General features: G+C 41.3%; 1 protein-coding gene across 1 annotated transcript in view; it reads left to right on the forward strand.

Moving 5' to 3' along the window:
- Positions 1 to 20238, forward strand: part of arhgap39 (Rho GTPase activating protein 39) — a 111823-nt gene that overhangs the window by 79999 nt on the left and 11586 nt on the right. Inside the window, exons 3-7 of the mRNA XM_074636883.1 lie at positions 2788 to 4072; positions 8950 to 9114; positions 10878 to 11063; positions 13579 to 13792; positions 19073 to 19146. Coding sequence (XP_074492984.1) covers positions 2788 to 4072; positions 8950 to 9114; positions 10878 to 11063; positions 13579 to 13792; positions 19073 to 19146 — 1924 coding nt within the window. The remainder of the gene's footprint in view (positions 1 to 2787; positions 4073 to 8949; positions 9115 to 10877; positions 11064 to 13578; positions 13793 to 19072; positions 19147 to 20238) is intronic.

The raw sequence follows: 20238 nt of genomic DNA on the forward strand, positions 1-20238 counted from the left end.
TGCAACAGAGCCAGAGAACACAATTTAGATGTATAAAACAGAATGTATGAACACTTAAGCGTGTTTTTTTGTGAGACTGTCTCCATCTTCTCACTTCTCTGCATGTGTTTTGAATCTTGATGTAACTGTCCATGATTCCCTGAGGCAAAGATGGCTCAGAGCGACCACATCAGGACAACCACAAGTGACTTATTGAGTATCGGATAGTATTATCTTGTCTTCCCTCATATTGCAGTGAGAGTTGATGTAAGTCATAACATAGAACCACAGTGGTTGGGATATTCTTTAGCTTAGTTTTCAGTTAGCCTGTGCACGACATGCAGAATGCTGAGGAATGCTGTTTGAATGCTTGTTCTTTTATTCTCATTATTTGTGAACAAAAAACAACAGATTTTTTAAAATTCACTTTAATTGAAAGAACAGATATACCTAGGCCATTACTCAAGTCCGACTCAGTATTCAAGACTTTACCGTCTCATATGAATGAAAAAAAATATATACATAAAAATTATCAATCGATTAAAAACATTTTTCTTTTTTTTTTTTATTATTATTTGTTCAAAATGTACCTTAAAGGGAGATTTGTCAAGTATTTAATATTCTTATCAACATGGGAGTGGGCAAATATGCTGCTTTATGCAAATGTATGTATATATTTATTACACAAATACAAAACAATGACAGATATTGTCCAGAAACCCTCACAGGTACTGCATTTAGCATAAAAACAATATGCTCAAATCATAACATGGTAAACTGCAGCCCAACAGGCAACAACAGCTGTCAGTGTGTCAGTGTGCTGACTTGACTATGACTTGCCCCAAACTGCATGTGATTATCATAAAGTGGGCATGTCTGTAAAGGGGAGACTCGTGGGTACCCATAGAACCCATTTACATTCACATATCTGGAGGTCAGAGGTCAAGGGACCCTTTTGAAAATGGCCATGCCAGTTTTTACTTACCAAAATGTACTAAATTTTGAGCATTATTTAGCTTCCTTCCCGATAAGATAGCATGACATGCTTCTTATGTTTTCTAGTTTCATATGAAATCTTCTAGCTCTAAAACTGAACCGGCTACAGCCTCTGAAAGACAGTAAAGTTGGTCGGGATAGCGGGGTTGAATACAGAATACAGCTTCTCTTTGGAATTGAAATAGAATAGATGGAATTGAAAGGGATATGCAGCCAGTCCTGATGTGGAAATAGGTGACCTTAGTTGTACTACTGGCACAATCAACATTTAAACACCTCTGGCCACTGTGGGATTCGTTGGTACCTCAGTGAAACATCTCAGTCACTGACAGCTGGTCGAGACTGGAAAAGGGAGGGGGTGTGTAAATTGATTTGAAGGTCAAATGATCATGAATAATTAATAATAATAATTAAGGAGAGGAAGAACAACGTTCATTGTGTAGTGAAGACTGGGAGACACAGAGAGAAGGTTGGCAGATGGAAAAAGAGGAACGGTAGACACATGGTGGAGAAAGAGAAGCTTAAGAGCAGAGGAGTGGATGGACTGAAGAAGAAAGAGAGAGAAAGTGGGTTAGAGCTGTGAGTGTGGAGCAGGTTGTGATAGATGCCAGCACAGCCCTGTAATGCTTAATCCTGCCCTCTTTGTTTCCCTCACACACACACACACACACACACACACACTGGCACTATTGAGCAGCGGCCCTGGGGATCAGTGAGTGGAAGTATTTGGAAACGCAGGGTGGCCAATGCCGCAATCGATGTCACACTTCCCTCCCTCTGCCCAGTCCACTTCTTGTTCCTCATCCCACAGCGCTCCTTCTCCTCCTCCTCCTCCTCCTCCTCCTCCTCCTCACTGTTGTCTCACAAACAATGTGAGGGCCCACTCACTGAGAGTGAATGTGAACTGATGAAGTAAATATAATATTGGGAAAACTAAAGGAGCTACGTAGAATAATAGTATCGAGAATGTAAATTGTGTTTTTGTTTTCATGCATGTTTCTTTTGACTTACTGTTGTAAAAATTAAAAATGCAATTCAAACTTTGCCCAAACTGCTTAAAACTGCCACGAGTTTTATTAGACACAAAAGACAAAACCAGACTGGTCAAGTCTCCATTGATAGCAACACCTGAGAACAGCTGTCAGTGTGCTGACTTGACTATGACTTGCCCCAAACTGCATGTGATTATCATAAAGTGGGCATGTCTGTAAAGGGGAGACTCGTGGGTACCCATAGAACCCATTTACATTCACTGATCTGGAGGTCAGAGGTCAAGGGACCCCTTTGAAAATGGCCATGCCAGCTTTTCATTGCCAAAATTTAGCGTAAGTTTTGGAGCGTTATTTAACCTCCTTCACGACGAGCTATTAATTGGAAATTAGTGGCAATTAGTGTTAAATTTGACAGCCCTATTTAAGATATATAACTACAGCTAAAGGGAAAATGAAAATGACCATGATAAAGGCCATCTGCATTTGGAAAAACTGTCTTTTGTGTGACTTTCCACTCACTGTGTGAAATGGGCGTGGTTGTTGTATTGTGGTTTTTCTGAACACTGTCCAGTGTTATGGCATCTGATAAGCCTTTAAACTCATGGATCCATTACCCAAAGAGGACGTCTTGGATCGTACTTCATTGTCTGACCAGTACCAGTAGACACATGCCCACACCATTGCAGACCCTTGCCAATGTCGGATTACTATTCATTGAACATAGCCTGAGTAGAACAGCATGATATTTTGGTAAAAAGTTGTATATGATTATTACAGGATATGACCCTTACTTCAATCTTCTGTCCTCCTCTCCTCTCAGGACCTCTCCCTTCAGGTGGAACACTGGTACGAAGGAGCGAATGCTGATAAAGGTGACCGACAGAGAGCCCAGCTTCTTGGCCCACCAGGGTAATGGTTATTCCCCCTGCGACCCCCCCACCACCCCTGGTCCTCCTTCTGCAGGGGGCACCGCCCCACGAACCCGCCGTTCCTCTGGAGGAAACCCGCCTACGGAACCCGACGGCTCCCCCGTCCTCTACGCCGAGCGTCGTCAGTCTCCCTTCCTGAAGCGGGCCGAGCTGGGCGGCACCGGGACCCACCGCCGTTCCTCGGCCGACTCCCAGCCTCCCTCGCCCCGCTACGCCTATGAGCCGCCGCTGTACGAGGAGCCGCCGTCAGAGTACCAGCCCCCTCCCATCTACGAGGAGCCTCCCACTGACATGCACCTCGCCGAGGCCTTCTACGGCACCGGCAAGTCGCCTGCTCGCAAGTCTTCGGCCCCCCTCTATCACTCCCCCAAGCAGGGCCAGTCGCCCTACGGCCAGCTGGTTTTGACCAGGCAGAAGTGTCCAGAAAAGACCCAGAGTCTGGAGTACAGTCCTGTGGGGAAGGAGTACGTCAAGCAGCTGGTGTATGTAGAGCAGTCGTCTTCCAGCCCTCGCTTCAAGACCGCCGACCGCCTGCTGCGTTACGGCACTACGGGGGGCTACGGTGGCTCATATGGGGGGTCCTATACTCTGCAGCACAGCCAGTCTCTGATCAGGGATCCCCGCCTACTGCTGGACTACAGTGGGGAGGGTGGAGAGGGAGGCCAGAGGTTGCTTTATGAGGACTCCATATCCTGGACGTCCAGTCACACCCACTCCCTCTCCTCTTCCTCTACAGGCGGTCCTGGGGCTTTCTCTCCCGGAGGTAACCGCAAACGCAAGAGCCGCAAGCCGTCCCTCCCCCAGGAGCTGGCACGCTGCGGGGGGCTGGAGGGGGAGCTGACAGGCACGGCGTCCGAGGCCATGCTGGCCCAGGCCCGGCTGGCGTGGGAGGCCCAGCAAGTGATGAAACAGAGGAGCAGTTGGGACTCGGGGCAGGGCGGGGGGGCGGCCCACGGCTCCAAAGACGGCTACGAGAGCGACGGGGCGTTGCCTCTGCCGTTACCGGGACCGGTGGTGAGGGCGTTCAGCGAGGACGAGGCGCTGGCGCAGAGCGACGGCCACCACTGGAAACGCAGCACCTTCGATCGGCTGGGCTTCCCCCAGGCTCTGCTGGAGAAAAGCCTCTCGGTCCAGACCAACCTGGCCTCCCCTGAGCCTTACCTCCACCCCTCACAGGTACTGCTGCATGCTGGGAGTCTGTGTCCACATTAAGGAGTAGAATTCCAGTTTATTACAACTTGGGTCTTATTTTTCATGGTTCGGTCATTATTTCTATCAGTTTACAACCTGTCAGATCTCAGCTATTACCTTGATGAGTAAAATGTTATTTTTACAGTTTACAGATAAAAATGATGAGAAAACGACCAAAATAAGACCCAAGTTTTAATAAGTTAATTAGTTAGAGTTATCATTTTAGGATATCAATACCAATCAGTTTATAAAGAAGTGATTTCAGCTCTCTGGCTACTTAGTTGTCTCAGGTTAGGAATGTGACTTTCAGTAAAAACACTCTAATTAAATAATTAAATAATGATTAAAAAATCAATATATTATAATAAATATAATTTAAAAATAATAATAATTAGGTAGAAACACTCTAATTAAATAATTAAATATAATATAAATACAATAAAAAAATTAAGTAAAACACTCTTATTAAATCATTAAATAATAAATACATAAATAAATATAATAAAAATATAAATAATAATTATGTAAAAACACTATAATTCATATTATTGGCAAACAATTAAAAGATTATTGTAGATCCAGTATGTTAAAACAAAATGTAATTGATTAATTCTAGAACACTTTTTTTGACAACCAGATTCCAGATGGTTCTGCAGAGCTGTTGTGGTTACAGTATAATCTGATTCATGTACACACACACACCATCAGTGAATGGCCCAGTCAGGTCTGATATTGTCCTGTGGTGGGAAGTCATGGATGTTTCATGTAATGCTGCTGAGCCTCAGATTGGCTTATATAACAGTCACACTGCTGCCTGGTCCAGTGAGACACTATCACTGCACCCACAGCAGCACCATGCTCAGGGAACACACACATATAAACACGCCAAGAATAGCAAAGCAAAGGATGTGCAAATGTGATTATTGCACCTGCTTTAACTATCTTATAATTATACGGCATCATTCAGTGAATTTAGAAATCCTTGATTAGCAACAGCGTCATTTTCCTTTATTATTATGTAGAACATCCCCGGACAGTGTACACTCATCCTGACATAACACATCCAGTCCTGGAAAAGCTTCGCTTTCCTTTGATATCTTCATCAGCAAATGGAAATGTATAAGCTCATGCTGCCTTCACATGGGGTCGTGTTTACCGTGTTCCAGATGAACGCCCCCCTCTTGTGGTATTCACGACCCCGTAAGTGGAAATTTTCTGAAAGCTCAGAGTTCACGAGTTGTGACGTGTTTGCTGACGTACTCAGAAATGTCATGGAAGTTCATTTTTCGGTGCATAATAAGTAGGGTTGTCAATGGAAATATTTAATCGCGATTAATCGCATGATTGTCCATAGTTAATCGCAAATTAATCCCACATTTTTCAAAATGTACCTTAAAGGGAGTCAAGTATTTAATACTCTTATCAACATGGGAGTGGACAAATCTGCTGCTTTATGCAAATGTATGTCTATATTTATTACACAAACACAAAACAATGACAGATATTGTCCAGAAACCCTCACAAGTACTGCATTTAGCATAAAACATATGCTCAGATCATAACATGGCAAACTGCAGCCCAACAGGCAACAACAGCTGTCAGTGTGTCAGTGTGCTGACTTGACTATGACTTGCCCCAAACTGCATGTGATTATCATAAAGTGGGCATGTCTGTAAAGGGGAGACTCGTGGGTACCCATAGAACCCATTTACATTCACTGATCTGGTCAAGGGACCTCTGACCTCCAGTTTATTATTGGAAATCAATTAACAACACAAAACAATGACAGATATTGTCCAGAAACCCTCACAGGTACTGCATCTATGCCTTTGAAAATGGCCAAGCCAGTTTCTCCTCGACAAAATGTAGCGTAAGTTTGGAGTGTTATTTGAGCCCGCTACAACCTCAAATTCACAAGTTGCGTTAATGCGTAAAGGAAATTAGTGGTGTTACAACGATTTTGAGTTAACACATTATTATCACGTTAACTTTGACAGCCCTAATAATAAGTTCATACATTGTTATTTTAGTCATAGCTTTTCTTCATAATTGTATATGTCTGAGGAAAATGTTGACATTCCCAACGGCCTCATCTTTTTCCTCTGTCATTATGCCTTTGCATTTCCTGCATTACGTTACCCGCTCGCTAGCTTGCTAAATTGTAGCGTAATGTGTAATCGCTGTTTGATCGAAAGCTCCAGCTACTAAATGAACCTTGAGACGAAGTATTTCACTTTGACCGAACGAGTTTCCGCTAACTCTTTGACAAATACATTTACCTGTAACGACTTCACAATAAAAGCCTCCTGCTAGTTTGAAGGTGGAAAGCTTTTAAAGGGATAGTTTGGGTGTTTTGAAGGGGGAGGAGGGGGAGGGTGGGGTGTGGGGGGTATGAGGACGGGAGCAAAGCAATGTACTGCTGTGAACGGGGGCAGCAGCAAAACAGATTTTAGACACCTGAAAGAAGGCCCACCTAAAAATATCTATATCAGTACGCTATATTTAGAATATTTTCAGCGCTTTCCTTTGCCGTCAGGCAGCCCTTTCCGACGGGGAACTGAAGCTGTTGAATCATCTATGTTCTTTCAAAGCCACCAGACTTCATTGGAAAAAAACAGTAATTTGACCTGGCAGAATACGGGGGTTGCTGTTCTACCGCTGCATCGATTGGTTAGTTTGTTTGTATTCATGTGTGATTTTGGTTAGTTTGGATTTACCAAAGTCACACAATAGCACAAACTAACGATCGAGGCAGCGGTAGACCAGCAACCCCCGTGTTCTGCAAAGTCAAATTACTGTTTTTTTCAATGGAGTCTGGTAGCTTTGCCGAAAGCATAGATAACAGCTTCAGTTCACCGTCAGAAACATAGCTGTCTGACGGCAAGGTAAACCAGTGAAAATATTCTAAATATAGCGTACACCTAAAATGATATACATTTTTTTAGGTGGGCCTTTCTTTAAGTGGCTAAACTACATTTTGCTGTAGGCCCCATTCACAGCCCTGTATTGCTTTGCTCCCGTGTCGGTACTCTGTGTACACTGTGTTTCTCCAAACTGGGGGCGTGCCGACTGTCATCTACAGCAGGTAATACACTGATTATTGATAAGTACCTCATACAACTCTTCAAAACACCAAACTATCCTTTTAATGTAAAGCAACAGCTGCAAGAAATGTCCTACAATGTACACAATTTGTGTCCCCAAATGCTGTATATACATGCTGGTTTATTGTACTGGCACCAATTCATGCATTGAACATGGGAATGGGATGAGTCTCTGGGTAGCTCACTAAAGGAACGCTGAAGTATGTCTTCATCAGAGTTGAAGGGGTTGACTCTGATGATGCAGTCATGTTAAATTGTAAGTCATAGAACTGATTAAATCAGTTAGAAGATGTCCGTGTGCCAGTCAGAAATGTGTGATGTGATGATCTGTTGCAGTCTGAGAGTACTGAGTTTGCCTAAAACCTAACCAGCCTAGAAACAGATGGATGTTGGAGTTGTTTAAGTGTGATATAAACGTGAAATGAACACATAAGCACTGGTTGGTGTGACATGTGCCTTAATCTGAGTCCTCAGTGGCCCTGAGGACATAAGAGGGCCGGGAAGCACTTAGCCAAGAGGAAAATAGGCTGTCGCTCCTCTCTGGGTCTGTCCACTCCCACCATTTTTATTTCTCTTGCTTTCTCTTTCTTTTTTAAATTCACCAATGCACCGCTTCAGTTTAAAGCTGAGAGCGTGAAGGGAGGAATCTGCTGAGCAGAACCCACCTTTGAAAGGAGAGAAAGAGCAGCAGTGGACGAAGTGGATGGAGAAGAGGAGAGAGAGAATGAAGGATTAAATGAACAGGGAGAGAACAGAGAGACGAGAGGGTTTTTTCAGCAACAGAGAAGGGTTGAGGATATCAGAATAGTTGTCCTGTAAAATTACAGCCTCCATTACAGGAGCTAATTGTTGTAAAACACAAGCAAAGGAAAAGTGTGAAAGAACCTTTATTCTACAGAAATCTCAATGACATCGGAGAAAAGGCGAATGCAGCACAAGAATTAGGGCTGTCAATCGATTGAAATATTTATTCCCAATTAAATCACACATTTTTTTATCTGTTCAAAATGTACCTTAAAGGGAGATTTGTCAAGTATTTAAAACTCTTATCAGCATGGTAGTGGACAAATGGGCTGCTTTATGCAAATGTATGTATATATTTATTATTATAAATCAATTAACAACACAAAACAATGACAGATATTGTCCAGAAACCCTCACAGGTACTGCATTTAGCATAAGAAATATGCTCAAATCATAACATGGCAAACTGCAGCCCAACAGGCCATTTTCATTCACATATCTGGAGGTCAGAGGTCAAACCTCCGGAAGATCGACTGCGTTAATGCGTTAACGTAAATTAGTGGCGTTAAACGAATTTGCGTTATTGCGTTAACTCTGACAGCCCTAACAAGAATATAAAGAGTTATACACAGTTCTATACACTATACTACATATCATACTTCCTTCATGTTGACTTTCTTCCATACAGTATCTACCTTGCAGCCATAAAAGGCTCTTGCAGCCGTGATGTTCGTGTGTTTGAATAACTTTTCTTGCATAATTTTTTTGTTGATCCTCAGCTGTTACTTTAGATTGTTATTTCAACCGAGACACTGGACCCTTTGTTGCACTAACCTTGTGCATATTGACGTATTAACACGTCAGTATTAATCCCAATCAGCTTCCCCTGAGCGCTAAAGAAACCTTCAGCTCTCCATCCACTCTGAATGATCATCAGCAGCAGCACAGAGATGAATGACATGTTCTGCTTCCTCTCTCCCTCTCTGTCTTTCCTCCTCTTTCCTCTGTTGTCAGTCGGAGGACCTCGGAGCCTGTGCCCAGTTTGAGGCCAGTCGAAATGCCAGGAATATGATGCCGAGCGCCAGCTGTGGCATTTTCCCAGAATTCACCCTGAGAAAGCCTTCCTCAGAGACCGACATCGAGAACTGGGCGTCCAAGCACTTCAACAAACACACACAGGTAGTCAAGAGGACGTGTGTATCTGACTCTTGTTGGTATTTCTGTCCTAACTGTTTATAAGAGTGTCCAGAATGATGTGGGATATCTAGAAATAGTTTATTCTCATGTGTAAGCTTCCTGCAGTGAAAGACATGGTCATGTCATTTCACCCTTATCGGAGCACTTTCTTTATCAAGTTTCAACATTTCATACCGTATATTCATCTTTGTCAGATCAAAATATTACTGTATATATATATATACAGTATTACACTGTTTGTGGAAAACCCTTCAAATATATTGTTTCAGTTATCAGCTGATCACTAATCAGATTTAGCTACTCAGGAAATAACACATGAGTTGAGCTTGAAGGCTCTTTCTGGAACTTGGAAACAGCAGCTTGACATAAACCTCACAACAATAGGTCCATGTTGTTTCTGGTCTCAAGATCTGGTTGAAAGCTTCAGCAACATTGAAGTTGGACCATGTGTTGAGATTATTTTTGTTCTCAAAATACACAAGTTGATCTGATGTTTTGATTGAGGTTTGTATTAACAAGTTAGCCCGTTCAAACCGAAATTCATACAGAGCAAAAATGATCATTCCATTCAATATAACAAAACATTTTGACATGACTACAATAGAAATACTACACAGACAGGTCATAGTATGTTCTGTGAATGTTAATTATATCCAGTCATATTGATCACCTCATCCTTCACTCATCATGTTTGTCTGTTTCAAAACATACGTGCATGTGCACTCATTTCTGTAATGCATTTAATAGAGTGCTCCAGGGATGACGTATTGTTGTAGGCCAACCAGGAAGTTAGCATCGGCCTGGGTTCCCTCGTCAAAAAGCCAATGGGGTTTTTCCATTGGGTTTTGGATTATTGCAGAAAATAAGCTCTGTGGCAAAAACACACATTTATGATGCCGACACGTTTTGTTCAGGAAGATAATCTTCACAAATGAACACCACTTTTATGATTTTTGAAGCGTAACTGCAATCTCCAGAAGTAAAAAGCTAACGTTAGGCTATAAACAAACTACATCACGGTGATGACGTTTAGTCGTCTCATTTAGCCACTTGTTAGCAATCGTCTTTTTTAAGACGCATAAAAGCTTCAAAATTCACAAGTGGGATATTTATTGACGTATTTTATATCTCGTAGAACAAAACGTTAGAATCTCTTCAGCTTGTGTGAACCACATATCTTATTTCAGGCATCAAACTACTAAATACCCTCTGGCTTCCAGACGAGGGAACCGGAAGTGCTGAAATGCTGACTCATTTCCGTGTTTGAGGACTCATTCCTGTAGCACTCTATTGAAGAATAGAATTTTGAATAGCATCTTGCTATTAGTATTACAGCTAAGAATAATGATCATGCTGTTTATTTGTTTGGTGTGTTTGAAAGAATTTGAAAGCTTGAAAATGAATTATTTAAAAACAAAAAAAAAAAGGATAGTGAATGTGTTTCACTCATCTATTTGCTTATGTATAATGTCCTATATCTGTAACTGTATATCTGTCTTTGATCTCTGATTTCAATGTTAGGCCCCATAAAATCCAGAAGACACTTTCATTCGCACTTAGGCCAAATACAGTATATACGTCTCTGTTGACTAGATCACAAATCTGATCGCAGTTCTTCTTTGTTTTCCCGGCTACAATGTAAATCAGGAGCCGCGTTAGGAGGGAGATCAGATGGTATCTCTCCCTGTTTCTCTGCTACTCCTCTAACCCTTTTGTTTCTCTCCATCCCTTGCTTGTTTCCTCAGGGTCTGTTTAGAAGAAAGGTGTCCATTGCCAACATGCTGGCCTGGAGCAGCGAACCCATCAAGAAGCCCATGATTGTGACTTCAGACCGCAGTGTGAAGAGGGAAGCGGTGGACATCTTTAAGCTCATTCAGACCTTCATGGGAGACCGTCGCTCCAAGGCCGACGCCCTCCAAGTGGCTCTGGAGGTCTGTGGACAAGCCTGAACCCCTCCTCTGGTCTCCCCTCCCCTCCTCACACTCATTTACACATCATCTCGCTAACTCCTTCATCTCTCACCTTGGCATCCCACTGTAGTGATCTGACTTTGGTCTGAACCTGACACTTTTTCTTCAGGCATAGATACATTAGAACTCCAAGCCTAGATGTTAGCAACACCTTCACTGTGAAATGATAACTGGTCTGGGATCTGTACACAAGTGTTCTGCAGTGTCTGCAGATGACAAACTGAGCCGGGATCACTTGCCTGTCCTCTCTGTGGTACTGCTGAAGAGTGCCGGTTTGCAGGTCTGATTTAGAAAACTGCACACAGGCATGCTTACAAATTTCCTTTTATAAATCACAATCAAGTTGAAAATGTGCACATGTAGACAAGCCTCATATTCGGCCCACCACACTCCCACAGTTATCCATAAATGGTCAATGCAAATCCCCTCATGAATATTAAAAGCGGCAGCAGTGTTTGAAAGGCTGATGGCTGCGGCAGCTGTTAATGCAGTTAGTGTAACTAACAGAGCAGCTCCTGAAATGGTTCTCAGACGTGGAAGTGGCAGCAAACTTTGCATTCATTGAGTTTTTTTAGCCATTTGGGGCTGCAGAGCAAATTGTAAACACTATATTGATATGTTATTACCCAGTTGATATGATAATATGTGTTAGCAGTGGCCTGTTGACATATACGGCAGACAGAGAAACATGATCATTCATTTGGAGTCTTTGTGTTTGTGTCCATCTGGGGCCGTATTACAGAAACGTCCTATCTTAGAGCTTCAGTAGGGAGAATATTTTTGACATCAAAAATCCCATAATAACCTTTCAGCATATTGTAATTCAAGTATTCTGAGAGAAAACTAGACTTCTGCACCTCCTCATGGCTCTGTTTTCAGGCTTTAGAACATCCAGCCCGTGACGGGAGACTTTGACCAATCACAGGTCATTTCAGAGAGAGAGAGCGTTCCTATTGGCTGTGCTCCAGCTGGTGGGCAGTGCTTGATATTTCCTCAACAGATCTCAACATGGCTGCCGGGTCACAAACTTTCGCATTTTATAGCTAAACAGTGCACTACAAGATGATTCTGAGAACATCTGAGGAGAGAAATAGGCATTACAGTAACAGAATATTGATTCCTATTTGATCAGCGCTGCCTAGTTTGACCGTTTGGTCGGAGTTCCCGAGTGATTGACAGCTGCTCAGAGACGGCAAGGCTCCAGCTCGGCTCTGATTGGTTGTTTTCCTCCAGTCAGTGAAATCTTGCAGATGTCATTAGGAGCACCGGAGGACACAGAGACACATGATTTTTTTTTTTCAGATTACCTGTCTCATGCTCTACTGTCAGGATATAGTGATATAAAAATCACTTTTTTAATCATATTTGCTCCGATTCTACCCACTGCTGCTTTAAGTCTTAAGATAGGAAGAGTCAAAGACGAGAAGTATGACAGAAGCAAATCCTAACTAACTTTAAGAATCCTATCTTATCTCACGTCATCTTATCTTATCTCAGGTTAGGAAATCCTAAATACTCAATCAAACATCACTTATCAACCTCTATGTCTGTTACCTGGCAACCGACGCAACTTTTCTCATCTCGCTGAGCTAAACAACTTTGTAACCGTTGTTTTTCTCGTCGACACATACTGAAACATACATTGAAACATACAAAAAATGGAGCAAAAACAACAGCGAGCACTTAACTTCAAGACAGATGAGTTAGAGGTGTCGTTAACATCTGGAGAGAAGTCCAAAGATGTTCCTTTTGGGAAATTTACAACAACGCTAACTCAGGAGATAAAAGAAAGAGAGTGGACTAAGATAGCAGACTCAGTCTCCGCCGTATCAACAGAGCGTTGATGCTATCAGAAAGAAAAGAAGTGCACTGACAAAGTGATAGGAAGAGGAAGGCAGCTCTTACGTCCAAAGAGCAGAAGAAAAGTGGTGGAAAAGTGAAAGTGAGGACAGCTTAACGGTTATCCTAAAGTTAGGAGAGGTTATTGAAGATTTGGGGGAGTTAGGATCCTTGTGTAATACACTTTTCCTGTCCTAAGTTAGGACAGGAACATTGACTTAGGAACTGTTCATCTGTAATGGCTTTTTCCATCCATCCATCCATCCATCCATCCATCCATCCATCACGTGTATATAGTGTGAGTCATTACGCAGCCTGTGTAGACAGCTGGACTCATTAAAGTAGATCTGTTGTATCAGATGCTCTTGAGACAGACGAGTGAAGCAGCTCCCGTGTAAACAGGAGCCTCAGCAAGGTTTCTGAACGATCACTGATGAGAAGTACGCGTATCTAATATTTATCCTTCCCTCATTGATATGAATGAGTTTCACCAAATATTCGAAACAGCTCTCAGAATAACACAATATAGTTCAACAGCAGCCCCAAACCACAGCCACCACCATAACCTACCACCATAATGAACTTTCATTCACAAAGAGAAGAGCTCACCCTGCTGCTCTGTGCCTGTCTCCGTCAGGTGGTGGTGCGCGGGTGGAGTAACCAGGGTCTGCGTGATGAGCTCTACATCCAGCTGTGTCGCCAAACCACGGAGAACTTCCGCTACGACAGCCTGGAGCGAGGCTGGGAGCTGATGGCCATCTGCCTGGCCTTCTTCCCCCCAACACCCCGCTTCCACACCTACCTGGAGGGCTACATCTGCCGACACATGGACCCTCTCAACGACACCAAGGGTGAGGGAGCAACACACACTACATGATTACTAATTATACAGAGATGTTTGGATTATGTATTAAAGGGAACTTCTAAGTTCTCCTAAGGTTTGATGATGGTGGTGATCTCCGTACAGATGTCTGTCCATCCACTGTTGTTGTGTTAACTACTGGCTCAGGTTGCTATGAACTTTATTTTTGATATTCATGGTCTCCAGAGGATGGCTCTGAACCAAATTTCCCCGTTGACCAGTAATTTGGTCCGTGACGTTATGTCAAAAAAAATATGAAAATGGTTTTGGAGAAAACCTAATGACATGACATGTGGAGGGATGGTGAGCACACAAAGCTCAGGACTGTGACACCAGTTGCATCCCATGTCCCACGTGAGGTTAGTTTAAGCTGCTAAACTTTGGTTGATGTTAGGAAATAACGGTGGATTTGGTTAAATATTATATAATGGTTATTTATTATTAGGGCTGTCAATCGATTCAAATATTTAATCGCGATTAATTGCATGATTGTCCATAGTTAATTGGGATTAATCACACATTTTTTTATCTGTTCAAAATGTACCTTAAATGGAGATCTGTCAAGTATTTAATACTCTTAACAACATGGTAGTGGAAAAAATCTGCGTGCTTTATGCAAATGTATGTATATATTTATTATTGGAAATCAATTAACAACACAAAACAATGACAGATATTGATCCAGAAACCCTCACAGGTACTGCATTTAGCATAAAACAATATGCTCAGATCATAACATGGCAAACTGCAACCCAACAGACAACAACAGCTGTCAGTGTGTCAGTGTGCTGACTTGACTATGACTTGCCCCAAACTGCATGTGATTATCATAAAGTGGGCATGTCTGTAAAGGGGAGACTCGTGGGTACCCATAGAACCCATTTACATTCACTGATCTGGAGGTCAGAGGTCACCAAACAGTCCCTTTAACCCTGTAATGTTCCAGCTGGAATATTATAGTAGTATTATAGGCCTACTAAAGGAGATCCATAGCCTCAAGTATAATAATAACAGCAATAAAACCATAGCTGATTATGACTGACACAGTATAACATGCTTAAAGAAATAATAAATAAAAAGGAAGTCGACAGAGATTGCTGATACCGGCCAATACACACACCAACATATGAATAAGAGAGTACTAGCACTTATTTTTTCCACTTCAAGCACTTCAAGAACTGTTCAAGACCCTTTGTCATTTAAAGGTCCCATATCCTGCTCATTGTCAGGTTCATACTTGTATTTTGTGTTTCTACTAGAACATGTTTACATGCTGTAATGTTCAAAAAACACTTTATTTTCCTCGTACTGTCTGCCTGAATATACCTGTATTCACCCTCTGTCTGAAACGCTCTGTTTTAGTGCATTTCAATGGAATTGCAACGGAATTTGCGTTGCTAGGCAACAGCTTGGGTCCATGTTTACTTCCTGTCAGCTGATGTAATTTACATACACTGCAACAGGAAATAAACTGGGACACATTTAGAATGTTTACGTTTAAAACCGTGTAATGATCTAAATATTGCATATTTGTGACATCACAAATGGACAGAAATCCTAACAGCTTGTTTCAAACGCACAATTTCTGAATACGGGCTGTGTGTATTTCTCCGTATATTGAGTGTTTTGATAGTTTAACAGTATTTATAAAGCACTTAAACCTGCTTTATAATATAAAAGACATGACAATCTTTTATCGTTTACAATATGGGACCTTTAAGACAAACTCAAGGACTTTCTAGTAGCTGTTCTGGAGCTTTCCATCATATCACATGATCTTCATCAGCAGATGGACTTTCCCCGGCTGTCATGGAATTGTAGATATTCAAACCTCTGAGCACTACAAAAGACTTCTTGTCCACTTTGGCTTAAAAGTTCAGGTTCAAAGTTCATTCTTGACCAAACAAGGTCAATTTAGTAGCTGTTCTGGACGTCACTTTTCTTCTTCAATTCCTCTTGTATGGTAAAAATTTTCTAAATCAGGCCATGACTGTAGGTAATTTAACAGACAGAAGTTAAATTATTCCTTATTTCAATAAAAATTCTCAGTGTCGAATGATCTCAATGCAGATGTTGTGGCTTTTCAGAGATACATTTCCATGGAAACAGCTGAATGCTGCTTATTTTTTGGCATTACAAGCTCATCGATACAATTACTCAGATTCTGGATTTTGAAATCGTTTAGAGGAGAAAAGACTGGTGGATTTTTTTGTTATAATGGGGGGGATATTGATCCGACCTGCACTGAGGTCAGTCTTTGGGGAACTCCAGGATGAAATATCAGATAAGAGGGAAACTGATACAGATATACAATCCAACAAACCCCACGTAGAATATCAGCTGCTGTAGAAAGCTCTATAGTGACAAACATGAAGGCCGACAAGCAACATGTCAAGTTACTAAATAACATCCCACAACCACTGTCCATGAGCAGGAGTCTTAAATCAGCTTCTCTCCAGTACATCTGGTCTGCGTCAGCTGTACTGGTGCTCTGCCCCCCCCTACAGGTGAACAGAGTGAATAACACAGTACTGTCGTCATCTCCCACAGGTGGCTCAGTGCTGATGTAGGACAAACATGCTTTTAGCTTGTGTTTGATGGACACTGACGGGAGCTGACCAGTCCCCTTTGTTTTCCTGATGTAATGGTTATGAGCTTAAATGAACTCAGTACTGGTTATTGTGAGGTTTACTCACTGGAAACAGCACTGTAGGTAAACAGCCTTTCAGCTACAGAAAAAAAGCGTAATAGAGACAATTTGATCAGAAATATTGAAGTATTGTCGATATGTCAGTTTCATTTAATTTCAAAATGTATTTCCAACATGTAAAATAAAAAAATAAAAAGAGAATGATCATACAAACAAGTGGACGGCCAGAAAAAAGTACTATTTACATACAATGAAAAGCATAAGAAAAATAAATTGTCAATCACTTGATGCCTTGGTTTACATATTCGAAAAGGATTGAAAAGAAGTACAAACTTATTTATCCCCCCCCTTCTCCATCAGTCATTCATTGATAATTAACCAGCTTCCTTATCAGCTAAACATATACTTTAATTCATTTTACTAAACTTGTCTAAATATCATAATTATCACCTTTTATCTCTGTCATACAAACATATAAATTAATTACTGATATAATTATCCAAAATATGAATTCATCATCAATCAAGAATACCAATTCATTACTTATAAATGTTTCATAATCAAAATAAAAATTCATTACTTACATATTTCTATCTGAATCTTTCAGGTTCTTAGCTGTATTTGGGTTTCTACTAAAACATGTTTACATGCTTGAATTTTCAAACACATTCTTTTTCTTATCCTGTCAGTCTGATTATACCTGTATTCACCCTCAGTCTAAATCGCTCCGTTTTAGCACCTGTGTCTTTAAAGAGGACCTATTGTGCTTTTGTGCTTTGTCCCTTTCCTTTAGTGTGTTATTATATTTTTCATGCATGGTCTTCAAAGTTACAAAGCCCAAAGTCCAAGCCAAAGGGAGTTCCTATCCCCCACAGAAACACTGCTCATGAACTGCCTGAAACGCCACGCTTGAAGTCCCGCCTTTTCTTCTGTAACGTGGTGATGTCACCAAGTAACACATTTGCATACCGGCTAGTTTGGCACGCCCTCAAACAAAACTAGTTAGAGCAGAGCTGGAGCAGAGTGCAAAGAGTTTGGTTTGATTGACCAATCACAACAGAGTGGGCAAGCTGACCAATCAGAGCAGGCTGGGCTTTTTGAGAGGGCAGGGCTAGAGCTCAAACAGAGCGTCTCAGACAGAGGGTGAAAAGAGGTGCGGCAGCACAGCCGGTATGAGAAAAAGAATGTGTTTTTTGAACATTAAATCATGTAACTACACCGATCAGCCATAACATTCAGACCACTGACAGGTGAAGTGAATAACATTGACTATCTGGTTACCATGGCACCTGGCAGTGGGGGGGATATATTAGACAGCAAGTGAACATTTTCAACTTTGAACTTTGTGTTGGAAGCAGAAGAAATGGGCCAGCGTAAGGATGTGAGCGACTTTGACGAGGGCCAGATAGTGCTGGCTAGACGACCGGGTCAGAGCATCTCCAGAACTGCAACTCTTGTGGGATGTTCCCGGTCTGCAGTGGTCAGGACCTACCAAAAGTGGTCCAAGGAAGGAAAACTGGTGAACCGGCGACAGGATCAGACCCGAGGCTCTTTGATGCATGTGGGGAGAGAAGGTTGGCCCGTGTTGTCTGATCCAATAGAAGAGCTACTGGAGCTCAAACTGATGAAAAAGTTAATGCTGGTTCTGATAGAAAGGTGTCAGAACACACAGTGAGGAGCAGTTTGTTGCGTATGGGGACCGGTCAGGGTGCCCGTGCTGACCTAATGTTATGGTTGATTGGTGTATGTTCTAATAGAAACCCAAAATACAAGTATGAACCTGGAAATAAGCACAATAGCTCCTCTTTAAGACCCCCTCCTGAAAAAGCCCAGTCTGCTCCGATTGGCTTGAGAGGAAAATATGGTGCACCTTTGCAAAGGTAGTTGTCAAACTGTGGGATGTATATTCTAATGAGCCTGCATGTGACATAGGAAGGGGAGCCAGTTCTGAATGGCTTGTTGAATCACATGTTTTCTGATCCAGGCAGCCCACAAACAACTGACTGGGTTGACTCATTTTACAGTTTGTGGGTTGGTAGACAATCCAGATACCCAGATGGATGAGCACACACTGAAAAAGTTTTTCATGATATGTCCCCTTTAAATGAGAGCAAAATATCAAATTGCTAGTTTGATAAAATAATCTTAACCCAAGGTCCACTTGGAAAAAGAGAGAGGTCGACTTTATTACTATTTTGTCAGTCCCAAGTTTAAGAATGGACTTGAACTGACGCTCATGAAAACATATTTATTCCTATTTTCACAATGAGGCTGGAGCTCTCAAAATGATGTATTAGTTTTGATATATTTAATATACTCAAGTAAGACAATAGCATGTGTTTTTTATATAGATACAGTCGGAGCTCTACATTTGAAATTGTCAATAATTACAGCCTGATGTGAGTGTGAACTAGAATCATAAGAGTTTGATTAACCTATAACCTAACTCTGAGTGCAAGTGTGCAGGCTGCTTCACCTTTGACCCCGTGCTTATTAACAAATTCTAACTTCCTGAGGTGAATGAAATTGTTTCTCTTGAACCAGTATGTGGATGCAAACATGACAAAATAGGAAATCTTCTAATGGTGTAAATGTGTCTTATTTTCTCTGTTTCCTCAGGAGTGGCCATTAGCAGCTACGCTAAATACTGCTACAGGAAACTGACAAAAGCTGCTCTGACTGGTGCCAAGAAGGTAAGCAGCTTTGTGTCTTTTCTGTCTTTGTGTTGTTGTCACAACACGAGGCATCCAGTAGCTTAAACAACAACCCCCCCTCCCCCTCCAAACAATTTCATTCAAATCCATTGCGGACTTTTGGAGTAATCCTACTAACAGACAAACCAACAAACAAACAAACCGACAAACCGACAAACTGACAAACTGACAAACCAACAAACCAAGCAACCAACGCCGGTGAAAACATAACCTCCCTCCTAGGCCTTCGGCCTTGGCGGAGGTAATAAGAGAACATAAGTAGAGCAGTGAAGTGACAGTGTGCCAGTGGTAGTGCAAGAGTACTGAATATAGTATTGTATACATAGTGTATGATACAGTAGTGTAATGTAATAGTATAATAGTAGTATAGCTGTATAATATGATAATACAAGAAGATGTAAGAAATGATATGAGAAGATATAATAATATATAGGCTTAGTATAGGTTAATACAACAACAATAATAATAATAGTAATACTAATGATGGTAGTATATATATATATATATATATAATGAATGAAAGATACAGTTTCCACCAGTCAAATACTCAGGTGAGTATGTGAACAATGTAAACTACTAAAACAATAACAAATATGAATATATATATATGTATATATTTTTCATATATATATATGATGTGTTTTTAATAGTTTTTGGACAACAATGGATGTCAATTCATGAAGTTTTATTGACTTTGGAAGACATATCAGGTTTAAAATGTATTTGTATACTGGGACACAGTGTCACACCCCCAACAACTAACAACTAAGCAATGATGGACATCTGAGCAGGTTTTCCTTCTTTAAAAGGAAAAGTCTGGTGATATTCTATATTTTCAAAGTAAACCCAAACCAGCAATGACTGTATAATACTGTATATCTATATCTATATATATATATATATATATACTAACAAGTATTGTTTGTTATGAGTCTATTGTATGTGTGAAATAGCAGGCAGCAGAGTAGCTATGTCAACATGCTCTCTTGTTTCTTGTCATAAAAAGTTCAATATTTAAAATTGAATATGCTACATGGTACTTTGTAGCCATTTTTTAAGGCCACTTTAACC

This window comes from Sebastes fasciatus, chromosome 5 (assembly GCF_043250625.1).
Source record: "Sebastes fasciatus isolate fSebFas1 chromosome 5, fSebFas1.pri, whole genome shotgun sequence".
Classification (NCBI taxonomy): domain Eukaryota; kingdom Metazoa; phylum Chordata; class Actinopteri; order Perciformes; family Sebastidae; genus Sebastes; species Sebastes fasciatus.